Source organism: Venturia canescens, chromosome 1 (genome assembly GCF_019457755.1).
Source record: "Venturia canescens isolate UGA chromosome 1, ASM1945775v1, whole genome shotgun sequence".
NCBI classification, from domain to species: Eukaryota; Metazoa; Arthropoda; class Insecta; order Hymenoptera; family Ichneumonidae; genus Venturia; species Venturia canescens.
Genome location: NC_057421.1, coordinates 7,654,924 through 7,676,172, shown reverse-complemented (window position 1 = coordinate 7,676,172; position 21,249 = coordinate 7,654,924). Strand labels below are relative to the sequence as shown.

Below are 21,249 nucleotides of genomic sequence, written 5' to 3'. Positions count from 1 at the left end.
GAGGTAGAGTAACCACGGTGTAGATGATGGAGGTGTCCAGTGCGTGTTCCACCATTCGTTCGACGATCCACTGGATATTTTATTGTACTACTTCTGGATTGTAACTCCGTGATCTACTAGCGCATGGGCGGCCGCTTCTTAACTGACTTTAGAACTCTGGCTCAATTCGCCCACTCCCTTCCACACGGTCCAGCGAAATTTGGCATGGAGTAGGGGGGGGGGGGGGTTTCTCCCACAATTTCTCCTCATTACACAGTGATAAGAATTGTTCTATCCACCATAGTAAAAAGACCAATACCTTTTATTCAAAAGTCTCAAGACTCTTTTTCTCTATAAGCATAGTAAAAAATGCTTTCAGTCACTTCAAATGTTTGTATTGTAAAGTATACTCGGGCAAGTCTGAAAAAAAACTATATGAATGGTAAAATGTCACACGTATTCGGTGTATATTTGTGTATTTATCATAGAATTAACTATGCTGACAGTAAAAATTTGTGATTTACAATACGTTTCCACTTATCAGTAAGTGTTAGTCTGACATGACGAATAATTCTCGAAAACAAAACGAAATATATTTCTGACGTGCATCACTTTTTTATCCACATAAAGCTGCGTTTAGAATTCAAGGGAGGAAAAATGGCAAAATTCAAAAAATACTATGCTCTTTGTAATCGGTGGTTAAATACTTATAAAATTCTTGAAAAATAATATATTCCTCACTATACGAAACGAATCCGTTTGCTCAGTGTACTTGAATGATCTAAATATGCGAAGCATTCATGGCAGCGAAATATTCGCAATTTGTACGGCGTTCACGTCGACATTTTATAGAATTTTCAATATGAAATTGAACTCTGTATTGGATCTCCAAGTGTTAGGTGGGAGGGGGGGGGGGGGGGGGGGGGGGGGTACAGGTAAGTGAAATTTCACGTGTAACAAAATGCCTCGAAAATGCATCGTAAGCTCTTCTTTCGTTCGCACTAGCCTCGGATGCACGAGGGCACTTCATACAAGAACGTGTTTTTCTTCAGAGCCAGCACGTAAGTTCGCGTACACGCGCGGGTGCAAAGACGAAAGGTGTTCAAGTACACGACGGGGAGTTTGCTACCTTATCTGTTCACGATTTTCCAATATCTTCGAGAAAGGAGCTGCTGCGAGAAAGGCTTTTGGAATCGTTGCAAGGCTGAGTCCGCGGGAGTTGACGTCATCAGATATAAGGAGCAGGCGATAAGGTCGCCTTCGAAGAACGAACATCTCGAGCGAGAGGTTGATTTTTCTGATTTCTGGCTCAGAGGGATTTCCTTTTGAATGCGAATCAACCAAATTCGATTTTGTACAGAGCGTGCACGTAGTTTATACGCAACAGGAAATTTTTAGGTGAAACTTGGTCCATTTTCTGAGCGTCTTTTCCGACACGATTCTGCGAACAATTCTGCTCCTCGTGAGCACGAAGACTGTCTGAAAAAGTCTCCCTTGACAGTTGTCCGCGACAGAATGTCCGTCAATTTTTCCGTCGAAAACCAGAAGAATCTTGAAAAATATTGGATTCGAGCTTATTTTTGTTCGACGTATACAAACGCTTCGTAAAAATGATTCTGAACACGTGGCGAGTGCAAAGAGCATAACCGCGTGAGAGCGTCTTGAGGGCAAAAAGCGAAAGACCAGAGCACTGCGAACTCCAGCCCGATTTTCCGTAAAAGATTAGTCGAGTCGATACTAAAATCGAGTCAGGGAGATGGAAAGAGCGAGAGGAGAGAGAAGATAAAAAAGAAGGATGAAAAGTGAGGGCGAGAGGTCGTTGAGGCGAGAACGATTAGATCGAGAATGTTGAATGGTTGTGATCCTGGTAGACTCTCCGAGATCCACTGAGCCCGTGAGAAAGGACGAGACGATTTTCCCAAGCACCAAGCCTTATTCAGTGCAAGGCTAGAAAAGCGAGAATAAAAAATGAAAAAAAAAAAAAAAAAAAAAAAACAAAAAAAACTAAGGAGAACAAGAATTGGAAGAGTCTTTCACTCGTGCTATCGAAAGATATTGCCGATTGTTTGGCTTTGAATAATATCCCCCACCAAACTTCCTCATTCCATCCTCCGACTCGTCGTTTTCAATCTACCTAAAACTTTTTCCGAGCCCGTAAAAATATCGCTGAGAAAAGAGGCGTCTCGATCCCACAAATGTGGATTTGCTTTTTCGTTTTTTTCCACCGATTCGTGTAATGCGGGATCGCGAGGATAGAATACAAGATAATGTGAAATCGATCGACGAACAGTTTTGAGAGCACGCTCTCTCACACACCCACGCACACGTGCCCGCACAAACTGACACGTGAAACGAAATGTTCATTTATGTATACAGTCCTACATAAACCTGATGCAATGGAGAGATCATTCACCATCGTGTCTGCCGTCTCAAGGGAGGTCAACCTACACATTTATATACACACGTCACATTATCCATGCATATGCACAGACACGCAAAGAGTACATGACATGGAAAGCCGCCGAAGCTTTCAAGGAACGGCGCGGTGTGTTTTGTGGAGGGTTGGACGAGTACGTCGAGAAGTACCCTTTTGGTACTCCGTGCCTTTTATACTTTACATACGTGATCCGAAACAACGTTATACGCGTAAAGCTCCATCAGTCCATTTCCTTTCTTCATCCCCCTCCTCCTCCCATATTTCTTTTTCTCTCTGCCTGTCTCTTTCATTCGAAGGTTTTTATCGGTGTAGAAGAACTCGAAACTGAACTGACTACATTAGCCAAAGAAACGTTCGTACATGGCTCTTCAGCTTCGACGGGACCGACCTATCGCTCTCGCCTTCCATGCCATACAAGACGACCAACAAGCCACTCCGTACAGTCTACCACTCAAAATTATTTACCCGTAAACTAAACATCAGCCTCTAAAATACTCGTTAGCAACAAATTCACAAGAAACGGACACTCTTTTAAGGCGGCTCGAATGGGGGGCGAAAAAAACTCGGAGGATGGTTAACCTGCTGGTGATCTGCAAAAAAAGCGTCACGTGCCACGAAATGCCTCGGGAGCAGGCGCATCGGGAGACGAGATCCATGTGAAACTTATTTTTGACTTTATTTGCTTGTACGAAAAAGAAATTTGGTGTACTTCAACAGTGTATTTTTGAGGCCTAACACTTTTTATGTCCACATTTATGATTTATAAAGGTCACAACAAATTCGTGAAAATAGTCTTTCTTTTGCTCATCTAAACAGGGAAGACCTCTTGAAAATGGCAATTGCAACTATTTTTTCCTGTTCATAACAATTGTTCGTTAACCCAATTACAAGCCTCTAGGCACGCGCGTTTAATTATAGCAAAGTTGTTGAACTAAGCATGATGGGATGGGCAAATACTTTTGAGTCGCATAATTTATGGATCGGTGTGTCTTTCTCTCTCGTTCACTTCATACATATTCGTATGGGACGTGAGTTTTCTCTGGGGAGAAAACTGAGTGTCGACATCGCGATGTTTCCTGCTCGGAACTTGGAGAGGAAAGAGAGCAAACTCGGCCTCAATATGCCAGAGCCATGGGACTCGTAAAAAGAAGTTGGTCGACTTCTCGTGGTCGCCTTACTTGAGCCGTGTATATGTTTGTTATTTATGAAAGAAGAAAAAGCATTTTTGGTATGCGAAGCGCGTTTGTACGTGGGAATTTTAACGTCGGCTATGCCGCAGCCAATTATTTGCAACGAAATGTCGACTCGTTTGTTTCGGCGTGGACGGTGGATCCGTGACGCTTCGATCGGTTCCCAATCGCAGGAATTTCGTAGCAACGGACTTGCCAGCTTGTAAAAGTACGTAAATTTTTTTCCACTGAATAGCTATCACTGCGATTAAAATATTAACATCATTTTCGCGGATAACGTAGCATTCGAGCTTTGAAATAGAACTCCGTGGTGTACAGAACACGCGCTCACGTTTTGCCGTATATTCGAGAATGAAAGCCCCGATAAATCGAGATGGGGAATTCGCCGAGGATATATTGATCGCCAAAGGCCAAAAGGGCGTCAGATCTGTACCTACGTTTATATACGAGTATGCTCTCGATCGACCCTTTCGTCTGAGAAACAAGGAGCTATACATAGGTGCATATAAATCGTTAACGAGTGTTCGGAAGGGCGTAATTCGCGTCGGAGGGAGCCTTTAATTCTAGGTGGACCGTGCCCTTTTGTCCGCATTCCCTATTGGCACGTCTGTCGATGCAGAGGATTCAGGATCGTTGTTCCTCGATAGTGGAGAGTAAACGAGGATCCATTTGAGTCTCGTGTGTGTGTGTGTGCGTCGTCTATATGCGTATGTGTGAGACCATTATGGCAGCGTTTCCCCACTGCTATATCTGTCAAACTATCTGTCTGGTATTATCTAAACCGCTTTTCCCATTGCCTCAATCAGGCCCTCGAACCTCTTCGTGTCAAACGGCAAACGATTCGGTAATTGATGGCGGCTTCACAATAGACCACTCGCCTGCGCGTGTGTTTATCTGTACGATTTTGTTTTTCTCCTCGTTTCTCGTTTTCCTCGCGGCTACGTACCACCAACGAGTCCGATCACAAACGTTCGGCATATGATTTTATCGCAAGTTTTTTTAACAATTAGAGGGAACGTGGAAGGACGAATTTGTGGGCCTCCGGACACAGTGAATGGAAGATTGGAAATGTCTATTGGGAGTAGAAAACTGCGTGCGATGGATGAGAATTTTGAATTCGAACTTTTTCAACATCTTCAAGTTCTAACGCGGTTAACTGCGAAGCGGTTTTTCTCACCGTTGCTTCTTCTCTCTATCCGCAGTTTTTTTTCTTATACATGGAATTATGGAACAAGACATGATACCGCTGCACGCAACGGTAGATGCGTTTCCGCACAGACCACGCTCATTTCATTTATCTTTTGTGGCTCGGAAAATCTTTTATTCCATATACCATCCAAATATGCAGGCACATTTATGTAGGTACCGAGCAGCGGATGCCTCCATAAAAAGAGAACGAATGTAGAATAACAATTATAAGAACGGCACATAAAGAGGCGAATGAATTAGGTGAAAGAAGATTGCAACTGAAGTTGGAATAAAGTAGAACAACAATTAAATTAATCGCTGAGATCGAGGACCGTGATGCGAAAAAAATATTATTAAAACCTCTGCACGTCTGTATTCTTTATGCCAAACAGAAATTTTTGTCTACAGAAATAGCGAGTGTTTTACAATTTTACAATAAACTTTGGAGCAGTCTCCAGAAATTTTCAAAATGCGATGTTTTCGTCCGAAATTTCATTTTTTTTAAATCAATTTAAAAAACCAAATTTTTGATAAATGGAAAAATGGATTTTACTGTCAACTACATTTCAAATGCAAATCAACATTTTTTTCGACCTTTTTGTATTTTCTTACAATTTTCATAATAATTTTGTAAATAAGTTTCCTCGAATAGGAGGATACTTTTTTATTGAATTTTCTGCATTATTTCTTTCTAGTCGACAACGAAAATTATAAAAGAAACGACGATTTTTAATTCCCAAGAAAATAAAAACAGCGAAAACCATCAGGAATCGATTGAAAATATAAAGTACCGATTGAATTCATCATTTTTTCGCACAATAATTTTTTTTTTTAACCACCTTTCATATACATTTTCATTCACGCACGTAATGGGTATGATATCAGGGAGAATTGAATTCTGATTGAGTGGCGTCGAAGAAGCTTCCGATAGGGACGAATATATGCATAGGAATTTATATATATTACTTCATATATAACCGGATTGGTAACAGAGTGATGGTAAAGGGTGGGACGGATATGAATATCCGCGATGGAGGAAGAGAGTCCGGGAGAGAGGAGAGGTTTGCTTAGGCAAATTGCAAAAGCCTGGGCGAGTGCTGCGACAGCCAGACGAAAGCCCTAAATTGCGAGAGCGTTCGTCTCGCTGAGGTTCCTCCTCGTTTTTCGGTGTCTCCATTTCTCATCGACCCCTCTCTGCTGCACGGTGTCTCGTCGACCCGGACGTCGACACAAGTCGGTTAACGACGGGTATGAAAAAAATAAAAGATTCGAAGACCTCTGGTTTGGGAGGAGAGTGTCGTTAGGAAGCAGCGATCAAATGAGATTTCGCTGCGATTGATGTAACCCAAAAACAACTATTGGTAGATATATTCGAATTTTAGCAAAGAAGAAATTTTATTCAAACCAGTCGTCCGGTCAAAGTGGCCAGAAAAATCGATTTTCTTTTCTTTTATCTTTTATTTTTTATTTTTCTCATGATCTAAAGAGCATTGAGTATCAAATACCTTCAAAAAATTAAAAACAAACAAGCTAAAACGAAAAGAAAATTGTGCGCTAAGATTAAAATTCCATTTTTCTTCCCCCTTTTTTTGGTTTTTTTTTTTTCAATCAAAGTCGAATTGAAAAAAATCCGTCAGTTTTTCTACTCTTCATCTCTAAAACCTGATTTCGTTGACCCAAGAAATCGCGATCTTTAAGGTAGTTCATGCGCGAAACATATTTTCTTGAGAAAGTCTTGAAATTTACACAGAATTTAAATGGGTAGTCGACTGACAAGCATGTGCAATTTTGAAGATTTCGTCTTATTAGTTATTGAGATAAATGTGTTTAAATATGAATAAAAATACACAGAGTTGTAGGGACTGTGCGTAAAAAATCGTTTACCTTTCTATATAACGAATCAACGCTTTTTACGAAGTTTATGAAAAAGTACACAATAACAATAAAGTATACAATAAAGGTCTGGGAAAAAATTTGAGACGATTGTCTTACTAGTAATAAAGACGTATTACGTTAAAGACTGAACGAAATTGGTAAAATGAACGATCGTAACCTCACATTTGCTTATTTCGGCGTTTTGTTTCCTCTTGGCTTGGCCTATTCCTGTCATAGTCTTCTGTCTTTTTATTAACACATTTTTCTTGATCCCTTTGCGCTCTCTACAGCGATTTTTTACGTAAAAAACTATAATATTGTCGCCAGGGACGAATGGAATTTGGGTTGAGTCAGTGATGAATCCCCGATTAATGAATGGCTCGTAATTTCATTCGCCAAAAAACAAGTTGAAAAAATGTATTTACAATTTCGAATTAATAACTCTGACATTAATTTAAAGGGGTAAATTAGGAAGTAAAAATCGACCCAATTTAGACACCCATAAAATACGATCCCACGGACATGATGAACCTTAAACCTCTCCCGAATTCACAGCTGTCACAGTAAAACCCGAACAAAAGTTTGGTCGTTCGGTGTCGCACACCACGGGACAGAATCTCGCGCAACATCGCAGCATCATTTCCTACTAAACGTGTCACCAGACCGTAACCACTGAACGTCAAAACGTCAAAGTACCCACTTCACAAAAGAAGCTAATACCCGTTCCAGCGATAAGTTTCGACCACTTTTCAAATAATTTGCTACACCCTCCCAAAGAGCACTGGCAAAAATCGAAGTAAAAAAACCTCTAATTCGTGCAGTACCGAAACTTTCATATCATTACAACGAACTTCATTACGAATAGTAGAACTGAGAATTACCAAAGGGGAATATAGCGATGCTGAAACGCGAACGTGGTTAGATCCAGGAACAAAGTGCGACCCCGTCAACGTCAAGAAAGAGACGGAGCGATCTAGTTACAGAGCCGTAAGAAAGTGATGGACGGAGATGACGTGACGAAAGCACAGCCCGAGGCTGACTATGTGTCGGACTTTGCCAGATGTACGAGAGATTCTATTCGTATACACGTCGTAACCGCATATCCATAGATATACCACAAATAATGATGGTTGTCGTGGATCGTGTGTGCAAGAACTCGTGAAACAGAACACATGGGCCCTACGGGTTAATAGCAACTGACGTGTATTCCAGCAGGAAACGGACCGACATTTCTGGGCACGAAGAGGATCGTACATAGCACAGTAAACGCCATTATATATGTACGCGTATGTCGGTACGAGCTGTAAATAGAGCCACTAGATATACGCGAAGAGGAGTGCGTATAAACGGATATATACGAAGGTAATAGCGTATATTACGCAATGTACATACGTTACTTCGGTAATTCATATCGATGAGCACTCTCGAGGAAGCGTCGAGGCGAACGGAACAATCTGTGAATTCCAAACGTCGCATGAACGAACGAGAGAATAAGCGGAGAGAGTTACCGAACGGATGCACGTCATCGTGGCACATACAGCCGGTCCCAAAAACCATACCGGAAGTGGAGTTAAGAATTGGTTGCAACCTTCGGAAGAGACGAGATTTGGGGCTTTGTTTTTGTGGGCGGATGGGCTGATGAATTTGTGGTGGAGCTTCGTCGAGGATGTGTCGAAGGGAATATTGATTAAGGCAGTTTTTTACGAGAGTTTTCTCAACCCATTTGGCTTGCTGATGCCGGACAAGAGTTCCGAGACACTCCGTAGTCCAATGCTGTTTAGGTATGCTGAAATCCACGACTATATCACGTACACACACGCACAAGAGAGCATTATGAACGTCGGGAGAAGCTCTTGATAACCGGGGCACATATTCAGCTTCTTGTGTAGCTGCATAATCGCGTTTAATATAGTTAGATTGGTTGGTACAATGCGTGCTCGAGAGAGGACTCTCCATCGAGGCCAACTAAATTCGCTCAGGCAGAGCACACGTTTCGGAGGCGCTGACTCAATCCACGAGTAAGCAATGGACGATCCAATTTTCGCATAGCTTTTCATAGGAATTTGAATATCGATACTGATGACGTATTGTCAGGTGGAAATCACTGGCTCTCTTGGATATTGACCTTCCGTACGGTTCGGTATTGTAGTTTTCTGAGGGTGCGATAATACTTTGGACGTTTGGAATATATGAACGTGTGCGGCTCCAAAATTTGGCTACTTTTCTCATTGGCTCGTGAGCCGAGCACGTTGAAACTTTTCTTCCACTATTTCATTTCCCTTCATTCCGCCTTTCTGAGCATCCTGGGCACGAAACTTTTGGCACTAAGTCAAATGTCATCCAGATCGCAAAGCCCGCGCCCACGGAAAGTGTCAGTTGCAGAAATAAAGTACGAAAGTGCCAGGATTTGCCAGGGTAAATCCCTCGAATTGAGGGCACTTAGATCAAAGAAAAGGGCTCGAGTGTGTCCTTAGGAAAGCCTGACTTATCGATTCGGAGCGACCCCCTCACGAAAAGCCACGCTCCATACGCTCGCATCCGATCACGATGTTCAATGGAATTTAGGAATAAAGAATTCTGGAAATTCCACGGGACAAATCGCCACTGCTCGAGTTTGCTCATTTCGACGTTCCTTACAAACAATTTCTTCGGAAATGCTTGAAGGAATATTGAAAGTACGAGAACCAACGATAATTTGAATGACGGATTTTTTTCTTTGTGCTCAAACAGACACTTTGGCAGCATGAAAATCATTTTGAATTTGCCTCGTGGAATTGAATATTCATTTCTCGATCGAATCTCCAGTTGACTACGAATCTAGCGACGCCCTTTTTGAACCCATCGAGCACCTGCTCGTACACACGTGGAAAAGTCCATCGAAGGGAATGCAATTTAGTGGCGTCGCTACGCAACCGTTCGAAGGGCCAATTTTAAGAATGTTTTTCATCCCTTGCCTCGGATCCGGAATCGAAAATGGAGACAAATGTACAACGATTGAGTTCTACTTGGCACAATTTCGATAAGTAGGGAGCAGCACGTGAAGCAGAAAGCTGATACGTGGTTCCAAACATCTTATTCTCCACTCCCGAACATCCATTTCCGGCAAACCACGGGATTCGGGCTTGAGCTTCTACGATATAGTCTAAAACAGCCGAAGGGAAGATAGCAAGTGCAACAGCGAGGGAGAGAGAGGGAGCAAAAGAGGAGACAATTGTGTACGACAACCGCACTCGGGATTGTCTGTCGAGTCTCCGCAAACTGCTGCGATTCTCGTTGGCTTATATACAGCTCGAGTTTTGTCTCAGCCGGGTTCCTCTCAACTGGCAATGGCAATCTCCACCAACCCGATGGAACTTCACCCGTTGATTGACAAAATTGAAACCGCAGCTAAGCAGACTTTCCGATCCGAAGCGATGTAACGTCTTTCAATCAGGTTCGTCAATTCACACATTTCCGTTCTAAAATCGAGTCTAGAGACGTTCGCGTGCGTAAAGACCGATGAGATCACGTCAGCCGATGCGCGAACTATCATTTTCCACATTTTTGTGTCAAAAATAACTTTTTTCACTTTCCTTGGCTCTCAGGGTTTCCAGGAAAATCTTATAATTGCTTATGATCACTTTCCATTACGCAGAAAACAGAATAAACATCCGATTAATTGCGCAGTGTATAATGAAGACCGATGACCAAATTATTGGACTACGACGACAAATATCAGTTGAAATTTCGTTCAATGATTCAAAGCGCCAAATTAGGGGTGATTCGATTATCTGGAATCCAGAAATTCACAAATTGACTGCTAGCGAACGATCATTCAATCATGATTGATGACGCTCTTCAGCAGGATGTTTCCCTCTTCCCAGCTTCCGTTTCCTCTCCATCTCCATCTCTCCTCTCTCTTTCTCTCTCGCTATTTCTCGCTTTGTTCCTGAAGTCCCCCAACAATCTCCTCGATAAGCAATTAAGCATTAGTCGGAATTTGACACAGCTTTGATCATTCGATATAGACGAAGAGGAGGCATGAAGATTACAGAACTGTAAGTGTAGAGAGATATTCTGGTGGCAGAGAGCGTGGAGCAGTGAAGCTATTGTTGTTTGAGAATTGATCAAGCAAGAGCTAATCGATGCAAAGGCTTCATCCAATCTCGTGGGCTAAGTATTCATTCTATTCTGACGTCGTCCGCTGTCGTGTGTGACAGGACAAACGTATGCGCGTACACAAAGATCCTGATGTCAAGACTGGTGATCTGTGACATGGGATTTTGGAGAATGATTATTTAAATCGTTTTATCAAGACTCATACTACGTTTTCTCTTCCATATTTAGGAATTCTACGTTTGCATACGGTACGGTGGCGACCGATGAGGATCTCTTTCGCGTGCCGCCTTATACTCAATCACAGAAATCACGACTTAATTTTTTGATCATCTAAAATTTGTACACGTTTTGGAAGAATTCATAAAATGTTAGAAGAACACGAGAAAAAACTTTAATGAAAAACTTTTTTTTTTTAATTAGTTACCAAGTATTGGCGTAACACCGAAAAAATGAGATGGCTGAATCGTGATTCCCAGCTAATATCAGCGTGAAATACGACTCTCGATTTTGTTTCAACGATAATTATTTTTTCATGAAGTATTAAAATATTGGCAAATACTTACAGTACTCAATTTTGCTGATAAGCGTGCAAAGTGGTTTTTTGAGGATTGCCATTGTTGAAAAATGATACCGCGATTAACTTTAGGGAGAGGGAAGATAAAAATTTGATGAAACATTTTCTTTTTAAAGCTGAAAATAATCAAGAAGGGGGAGGTAGGGAAATCGATGTACAAAAGAAGAAAGGAGTTCTGGACCCACCCAACCACTTCTATGTGTTAAAGATAAAGAGTTGTATAAGTTTGGAACAATGAATACTGAAAGAACGAATGATTACGGTAACTAAGAAATTGAAATTTCGTTCATAAAAACAAAATTGTGTTTTTCTTACCTTCTCCATTTTTAAAATTAGTCGCAATATAATTTTTAATCAATATTACACGTTGCCAAAAATTTTGGGGTCATTTTTCATTCATGACAATAACGAAGAAACTGAAATTTTATTCGGACTGTTTCAAATGTTTTTATTTTTTTGGTTTTCGTACCGTCCCTCTCCCTAAAATAAATCCCCATATGATTTTTTATTGATAATAATACTGAAAAAAATGTAGAACTATTTTTAGAAAAAGTGTGTTTAAAATATCTATTTCTCACGTTATCTCTGAATCATCATCACATCGATAACTTCAGATAATTCGGCCGACTCGATCACAGATTCGCTTTTGATGTATGTTTAGTCGCTTAGCAACGAAAAAAAAAACAACTCGAGGAGATCTTCTCGATATGCCAACCAGAATAGTGAAAAAAAGTCGAGTTCCGTTCGCTGAATAAAAATTTCGTCATTTAGTTATATCACAAGACAAATAAAATTAGCTTTAATAAACCATAAAAGAAGTTGGCTTTGAGACAATCGTCCGCGCATTAAAGAATTTGTCTCCTAATCGAATCTTTCAACCGAAACTAATTTTCAATTGTCCTTCGCTCTCGAATTCAGGTATTTATTTGTATCTTTAACATTTTTTTCGGATGCACGACCAGGCAAAATCGCGTCTCACGAACTCTTTGGGTCACATTAACGCTTCGATGAGACCCGTCGCGCATCATTCCTATTGAACCTTATGAACCGAATTCATGGATAATTTCTCCTTAAATGTTGATTCAAGACCGAGTGCAGTCGCGTCGTACAGCTGGTTTCATTCTCTTCCGTTTTTTTGTACGACTTGTCTTGAATCCTCGAATCTTTACAATTCAAGCTGTTGAATTTTAAGGTATTTCTAAATCCGATCAAATCTAACTAACTTTCTACTGACGATGAATAAAATGACTCCACCTTGATATTCTTCTTATTAATTTATAATTCACCTGCAATGATTTAATGTTAATTCGTTCCCGTTTTTTCCAGTTTTTCCATTTCACCAAAAATTTTCTCCTCGCTTCTAACCTCAAATCCTAACAACGTGAGTATTGAAAATATTTACCAAAATATTTACTTAGAATTAAAAATCAAGATTAGAAAAAGGACTTTTTCAGCATCACCCTCATACACACTTGTATTCACTTGTTCACGTGGCCTTTGATGTGAACTAAGTAAGAGTATTCCGGAGGGGGTTTAGTCAAGCTGGAATTGGGGTCAGAAAATCTTTAGTTAGTTGGCTAGTTGTATCAGTTAGGTACTACTATGGGTTCGGAGTAGTTGAGCCGAAGAAAGCAGAAGAAAAAGGGAAAGAATGAGGCAGAGAGGGGCGAGGGAAGAGTCAAGTCGCATGGCATCGACACGAAATTCTGTAAATGAGGTGATGTCACGCAAGCTCCGGTGTCAACCTTAACCCATCTTGTGCTGTAGCAAAAGTTTCACGTCGAAAGGACTCGGTGAGTTTTAAGCCAAAGGTAGAGCGTGCAATAACAGTTTTCTCGTGGTACACGCAACATTTTTTCGACATGAAAACAGTGAACTTGCAGCAGCAATTTGGGATGAGAGAAGCTCGATTCGATTCGATTCGTCGTTGATATTCGTTCGAGTCGAATGTTGAAAAGCTTTTGGCTCTCATTGCTGTGAGTTCAATGGCCAGGATGGAAAATTAAGAGAAGCATGAAAGCGTCGACCGAACGCGTTCGGATGTTTTTTGTTTTTTAGTCATCAATTAATATAAAGCAGCGACTGTGAAACAAAAGAGAGTAATTCAACGCTTCGAGTAATTGGACAATTTGAGATGCTGAAAAAGTATCGACGTTCAGAAAAATAAAAGTGACAGGAATTAAATTGTTGAAAAAGTGACATCGTGGAACTAACGTATCGGCGAATCGGAGAATAACGCGGTGAAAATATCGGAGAAACGTCCTCAATGCAGGTGCGTCAAAAGACAAGATCAATCGTAGCACACGTCGTCTCGTGTTCCATTTTCTCTGTGTCTTTTTTCTCTCTCATTCGTTCTTTGATTTTTGAAGGCTGCATCAGGAAACACTTTGTCTCCCCGATAAATCACGTTTTTATTTGCTTTTTGTGATCAACAATCGTTTGACCACACGTTCCTACCTACAGACGCGTATTCCGAGCTCCTCTGGCGAGTGAGCTCAACGACGTCTGGTGATGAGCTGAGTTCTGGAACTTTTTAACGGTGCGTAAAGCAAATATGGCTTTAAGGGCTACTGCGTAAAGCAAGATTGGCTCAGTATAGACTGGAATGGTGCGACTGCTTCTAACGAAGCTTTGGAATCAGTTGAAATTCCGTGGAAAGTGTTCTGTTGAACTATAAAATTAAATTTAAAAAATTGACGAGATCAACGAGCGCAGCTGCGCATCATTTTTTCGGTAATGGCTTACTTCCGGAAGGTCCGACGCAGCTGCGAACAAATCTTATGCAATTTTTAATTTGGAACGAAAGATAGTAAATTTTACGATTCAATATAAAGCAGGAAAGTACGCAGGATTTCCAGTCAACTATCCCGTGGTCTGTGCCTCTATTTTTTTAATTCCCATTTTAAAAACTCGCAATTTGACGAAAATCAACATACAGCAAGAATGCTGATTGCAAGTAGAACAAGGCCACAGTAAAAGTGGACAAAAAATTAAGATCACAAATATTAAAAAGACAATTGCAAACGATAAAAAATTATAAACTAAAAAGTTGAAACAAAAAAAGTCGGCTGTTGTACTCGGCGTTTTTTTCTAGCTAATATCATTCAATTTATCTGTATCTTATACTCACGAACTCGCAAGTCGAGTGAACGCCAAGTGCAACAGCCAAATTTCTTTTTGTTTCAACTTTTTGGTTTATAATTTTGTTTTTTTAATTTTCGTGATCTTAGTTTTTTTGGTGGCAATTTGTTTGTGTAATGTCATTGTATTTTTTGTGGTTGTAATTTTTTGCGTCCAATTTTTCTCCTTTTGCAATTTTTCTCCATGATTTTACAGGTGCCTGCCCAAAGGGCATAAATGTACTTGTCTCTAGTTTTTTACAGCATTCATGCTGTGTCTCAAGTTTCGTAAGTAGAGCAAGGCCGCCAGTAAACTGATCAGCCAGGCGAAGCGAAACGATTTCTTGAGAAAGTAGAATTTTATTTTTCTCATAGGAAATTGTAAAATTTGATCATTCGATTAAGCAACACACTGAAGAGTCCACATGAAGGGTGAATTCCATAATTTCGTTAAAAAAATGCCAAGCTCAGGCGACACTTTTGTCGAAGAGTCACCTGCGCCCACCCTGCGAGGTCAGCTAGATTTTTCCATCGTTCGATAGCCCTGCGACTTTGTTTCTAAATATTAGGCATGAAGTGGCGACCGAGAAGTATGTAAAACGAACACAAAGTCATTGAAATCGATGGCAAGTGTTCAATAATTCCTGGCGTAAGTCAAACGTAACTTCGCAACTAGGTCGGACTAAATCGGATGACGGCAGTTGAATCTTCGTGGTATCGAAAGGTGGCACTTCAAACTTCCCTTTTCCAATGGTTCTTTCTTTCAATCTTTAAAAAAAAACTTTCATGCATAAGTAGTCGTGGTTCGAGAGCCAAAAGCGTTGGATTTTATTTGTTCCTACATCGTCCAAGTATTTTTTGTGTCTTTCGAGTAAATTTTATTCTCGATTCGATTAAAGCCTGAACGGGAACGTCCATGACGATTGGCAACGAATTATTTTCAATCCAAGTACAGCGTCGTGTTTTTTTTCCCCCAACGTTTAAATAAATTCCAAGGCGAAGATGGTCGGAGCAACCGCGAGAGAACCACGAATAAACGTGACACGAAGAGGATTTCAGGACTCGAGAAAAAAAAAATACAAAAAAAAAAGAAAAACGAAATAAAGATACAAAAATACTGCTGCAAATGGAGAGATTCGGAGAAAGAAAGAGGGGATTAAGAGAAGTATTCGTGTGAGTATTACTATGGAACTCGCATGCTCAATTTGCATTTTTCGTTTTCGCCAGGATCTTTCAGCTCTCCTGAGAAGAGGAAGAAGTCCTCGTTGGAAAGTCGCGTTCTTGGCAACTGTGAATCTAAAAAGACTCTTTTCTCCATAGAAAAGAATCACACTCACACGAGCACGCTGCCACATAAAGACTAAAAAGGAAAGGTGAGAAAAGGAGCTCAAGTTTCCGGTCGGGTAGTGGCTCGGCGGGGGAAAATGCGAATAAGTATAGAGACTTTTCCTAAAGAAAAGAAGACACGGGGAGAGAGAGAGAGGGAAAGAAAAGCGTGGAAAGCTCTTTCGCTAGTCGTTTGTTCGCCGTTCCGAGTGCGAAGCTTATAAAATTCCCTAATCGCTCTTTTCGAGTGGAATAATCTCACAAGATGTGTAAGAGCAGAAGAAAATAAGTGTTCGCTTGTTGGAAAGGTCGCGATATTCCTTCATCTTCCCATTCATTGTCCATTCGATTAAATAATTGGCGAGTCTTGGCAGAACCTTTTCGCAGAACTTTGCAACTTTATTTTGACAAAGTTTCCCTCCTCCCCCAATTTTTTAATCAAAATCACTGCAAAATCCAATTTACTGTATAATCCATTAACGGACCCCAGTCAGCACAAGCCCCGAAATAAAGATTTCCCAAAATTTCGAAATCCTTTGTGCTCAGAACGTTCCAAAAGAAGATTTGACCACGCGAAAATCCCAACGTAAAACGTAAATGGGGGTGTTCCTCACCCCTCGAATAGTACGAGAGTCGAATAAGCATTGCCCTCGTGACGAGAAGCTTGTTCATTTGTCACTGGTATTACACGATGGATAAGGGCGAAAAGCGAGAGTCGCAGGTAAAGAGAAAAGCAAGAGATGGCGAGCCCGTTTCGAGGGATGCTCTCCATACTACGCAGCACAAATGTGGCACGTCGAGACCCCGAAGAGACACCGAGCGTGTGTAATTAAAACGAATCGTACGCCGCCCATCCCATGTACATATTCCATGCTCTGCCACCATATACAACAGCGCAACACCGTAATAGTTATGGTTTCCAACGATTCGACTCTCCCTCTCCCTCTTTCTATAGCTGCGTATACAGTTTTAGATGGACGTACGTGTACGTGGGAGTGCACATAAAAGAGAGACAACTCGGGAAACGCCGAACGTTTAATCGAGTTGGCTTTCGCCCGGGTGTACCGCTGTCTCCGCACTTTTACGCCACTCTCATTCTCTTTTCTCTTCTCCCCACCCCCGTAATTCTGGCCGTATCTACTCCGACGAATAGTTCTTTCTCCCTCGCTCCCCCCTGGAGGTCCGTCACTTCTGCTTCCATCCTCATTCCTGTCGCGTAATTATTCAATTCGACACGGAGCACGAGCTCGCGTCGGTTAATCCAATTCACAAAAAACCACCGGACAGTGAATGCGAAGGGTAAAGCACGAGAAAAAACTGCAGCGTGTACCTCGAGGCACACTTTTAACAATGAAATTAAAAATGACGTCAAAATTTGCCGACAATTTACACAATTGTTGGATGCTTCCTCCTGGTCTTTACAGCCTCGGTGCGACCACCGACCAACTTTTTACGGGATGAGAATACTCGTGTAACTACGATGCGTTACGATATGTAAAGACGGCGTAAGGACTTGGGAGTATTCGCAAAGATTATTTTCACTCTCAACTTTGTTCAGATTTCTGCTTGCTGTTATAACTGGTGATGGGGGCAGGGTTCAATGTGTCAAATATACGAATTGTAGAACGATCGATATTTCGAAATTTTCATTGCTGTAATAACGGATTGGAGAAAAATAAGTAATTCGAGATTCTTATTTCCGGTCGACTATTTAGCGGATTATGTGCTCGATCGTATTCGATTATTAAGGAATATTTTCCTTCTTTGAATTCGTGTTTACTCGAGAATATATATTTTTATAGTTTTCATTTCGAATGCAATTTTAACAGACCACGCGAATGTCAAAAGTTCATATTTTCGAATTCAAAATGGAGAATAGTCGTTTTGGTAATTGTGTCGAATCATGGCTCCACCTCAAAAAGGGTCCAAATTTTTTTTTATCATTTCCTAACACTAGTAGATGGTAACCCATGCAATATTAAGGAGGCGCATGACTTTTAACCCCTTAAAAAAAATAAATTACAATTAGTAGCAATATTTAAGTTTGCAAATCACGGCCCCATCTCAAAAAGGGTTCAAATTTTTTTTTTTAACATTTTCTAGCACCAGTAGATGGTAACCCATGCAATATTAAGGAGGCGCATTACTTTAAACCCCTTAAAAAAAATAAACTACAATTAGTAGCAATATTCGACACATTTACCGTTGTTTTATAAACAAACCGGAATATAGAGTAGCAAAAAAACGAAAGTGAATTTTTCGAGCCTATAAAACTTAGATATACAGAATAGGAATGGCTCGAAAAGACGAAAGTGAAAACGCCGATGTTTGAAGTTGGAGATCACCGGTCTGAGTAAGTGAGTGAGTGAAACACGTGCAATTTGAGCTCCGCTGCATTTCTTTATTTTGCTCGGTCGATTTTCTAACGTTTCGCTATTTTGACCCGCCGACTTTTTGGTATTTCAGTATTTCAACCTCAGTAATATTCTGTCTTTCGTTATTATATTTTTGAAATTGTGAATATTCACAGTATTGCTGATTCTTGTCGAATTTTCGGGAAATCGACATTCTAGTCGTCGTTCTGTGGGCGATTGTTACATTCCATTTTCGATGTAAACGTGCTTCGAACCTTGAAATTTCCTACTTTATTCATTTTCAACTTCCAAACCTCCAGTCGAATTGATCTGTCTCTGTCATCATTCGAAGTTTATAAACTCGAGATTTTAGCTGTTCGAAATTTTAGTCATTCCAACATTTTATCTCGATCCGATGATGGTTGAGGTTTTTTTCTACCAACACCAACCGAATGTTGATCAGACAATTTTTGTTGGATGTCGATGATCTTCGAATGAAGTTTAGCTCTTCGGACAGACAGTTTTGCTGAATCGGTTTTATCAACAAATTCAGTAGAAATTAAATGAACGATTCGAAAAAGTGGAACGAAGAATGAAAAAAGACGTACCTGGAAATCGAATTCTTTGAATTCCTCCTGGGCATCGATATCAACTTTTCTTGGTTCGACGAGAGGGCACGTATCCGCTGACACTCTGACGTCCGGTGGATCGCTGTATTCCGCCAGGGTTGTCGTAGCCCTGTTTGGTCCTGCGCCATCACCACTGCCGTCGTATCTCGGTCCCTCAGGTCCAAGAAGAGCTCCCGATGAGCCAGCACCAGTGCTCGGGGTTTGTTGAGTTTGACTAACGTAATAGAGGCACAACAGGAGCGAAAGAACGATCACGCAAAACACCAGCATGCGGCCCGAGCCACGACGAAGAAGTTTGTACATCGCGCTTTTTATTGCGAAATTATCGCGGCTCCTTTACCCGTTCTCAATCAAAAATCCAACCCGCTAGTTTCACGATCCTTTGATCAAATCATTATTTTTTATATCAATTTTGCACGTTTTCTTCCTGCAACAGAAATAATGAAAATCAAATTTATTTTCGTATTCACGACGAATTTAGTGGAGAGTTGGTTAATTTTGAGCGCTGGGTAAATGCGGACAGCGCAATATCTTTATATTCCGAAACCCCCACACGGAGAAAACGGATTTGTTTTGTATAGTGAGGAATACATTATTTTTCAAGAATTTTATAAGTATTTAAGCACCGATTACAAAACCATAGTATTTTTTGAATTTTCCAATTTTTCATCCCTTCAATTCTAAACAGCTTTATGTGCATAGCAGAAAGTGATGCACGTGTTAGAACTATATTTTGTTTTGTTTTCGAGTGTTATTTATCATGTCAGACTAGCACTTACTGATAAGTGGAAATGTATTGTAAATTAGAAATTTTGACAGTCAGCATTGTAAGTTCTATTAAAAATACACGAATATAGACCGAATACGTGTGACATTTTACCATACATATCGTTTTTTTTTTCAGGATTGCCCTAGCATACTTTACAATATAAACATTTGAAATGACTGAAAAGATTTTTTACTATGCTTATAGAAAAAAACGCTCTTAAGTCTTTTGAATAAAAGGGATGAGTGTTGGTCTTTTTATTATGGTGGATAGAAAAATTGTTATAACTGCTCTTCGAATTAATGCTGCAACCGAGTTATATACTGTCCCCGAGATACTATATTCTTAGTGTACTTTCCTCTAGAATTTTCAGCCTCGTTTTCTCCGTGCACTTTCATGCACTTGAACTCATGCGATAGCCCTATCGATGTTTGGTGTACTCAAATTGTTCGAGACGTGAAGTGATTTATTTTCTTCGAGTTAAAACCGATCATAAAATTTCGTACATATTTTGATCGAATTTTTGCCTATACATTAAATTGATAAAACTGCGGAATAAACGGTTTCAATGTTATTAAAAAAATTAATTTAATAACCTTATTCCATTCAAGAATCATTAACACAGTTCAAAGTTGGGTTTACCCTACTATTTTTTATTTATTTATTAATTTGTGAAATTTCGCAGTTTGGGGTAAGTCCGAACGGTTTATTTGGAGGAATTCCGGATTTTCTGCTCGTGCCCCATATCGATTGATTTTTTTCGAATTTCAGTGACGTCGTAAATGCACATGAAACAAAAAACTCCAACGTATAATATTGAGTGCATAAATATGTAGCAGTGAACGATGTGAAAACAGGAAAGTTATTTTTGTTTTGAAAAATATGAAAATTCACCTTCCGAAGACTGGATTATGTGAATCGAGTGTGAAATGTGGGCTCACAAAGTTGCACAAGCGAAAGTACGAGTCGAAAATATGTTTGTGATTTGTGTAGCAATTTCTAATGCAATCTAGACTCAGCCAAGGGCTGTCCGGAATTATACCGGAGGTTCGGGGTAAATCTGAATTTTACGGAGGGTTTTTTGCTAAATATCTAGCAATTTATTCATCCATTTATTAAAATTTACATCGGAAATCGTAAACAAGATATATCAAGGAGTAAACTAGATCGAAAATTTATTTTGTAATTTCATCATGTGGTTGGTTATTAATCAATTTCCCTCAGGCAATCGGAATTACTCCAATTTCCCCTACGTTCGAATCTACAAAAAGTTATAATCGAAAGATCGTGGAAATATTCGAAGATGCATCGGTAAAATAAAAATCGATTGCTTAGCAAAATCGGAGTAGAAAAAAGCTTCGTTTACTTCCAACGAATCGGCATCGCGCAAACCGAAATTTTCGGGATCGAAAGAAGCTTAAAAACAAATGTCCTCCCAAAGGAAAGATTCGGAAAGCAATAAATTGTATTCCAGGAAGAATCAAATCATGGGAGACTTTAAGCGATGGATAAGAAAGCGTTCCGGGATCGCACGAGCCATATTTTCGATCAGTTGCGCGAACGAAGCAAGACCGATCTTATTCCATTTCCATTTCCTCGACTCCAAACGAGAAACTTACACAAAGCAAAGTTTTGTGCTCGAGTCTTCGTGTCCATTCGCATGCAAGTGCGAGAGAAAGAGAAAGAGACGGAGACGGAGAATGAACGCGCAATA

General features: G+C 40.3%; 1 protein-coding gene across 2 annotated transcripts in view; it reads right to left on the bottom strand.

The window, feature by feature from the left end:
* Positions 1-21,249, bottom strand: part of alpha-Man-IIb (alpha-Mannosidase class II b) — a 176,558-nt gene that overhangs the window by 78,690 nt on the left and 76,619 nt on the right. For both annotated transcript variants that reach the window (XM_043433123.1, XM_043433122.1), the window contains exon 2: positions 18,749-19,196. In XM_043433123.1, the coding sequence (XP_043289058.1) occupies positions 18,749-19,072 (324 nt within the window). In that variant the 5' untranslated portion in view covers positions 19,073-19,196. The remainder of the gene's footprint in view (positions 1-18,748; positions 19,197-21,249) is intronic.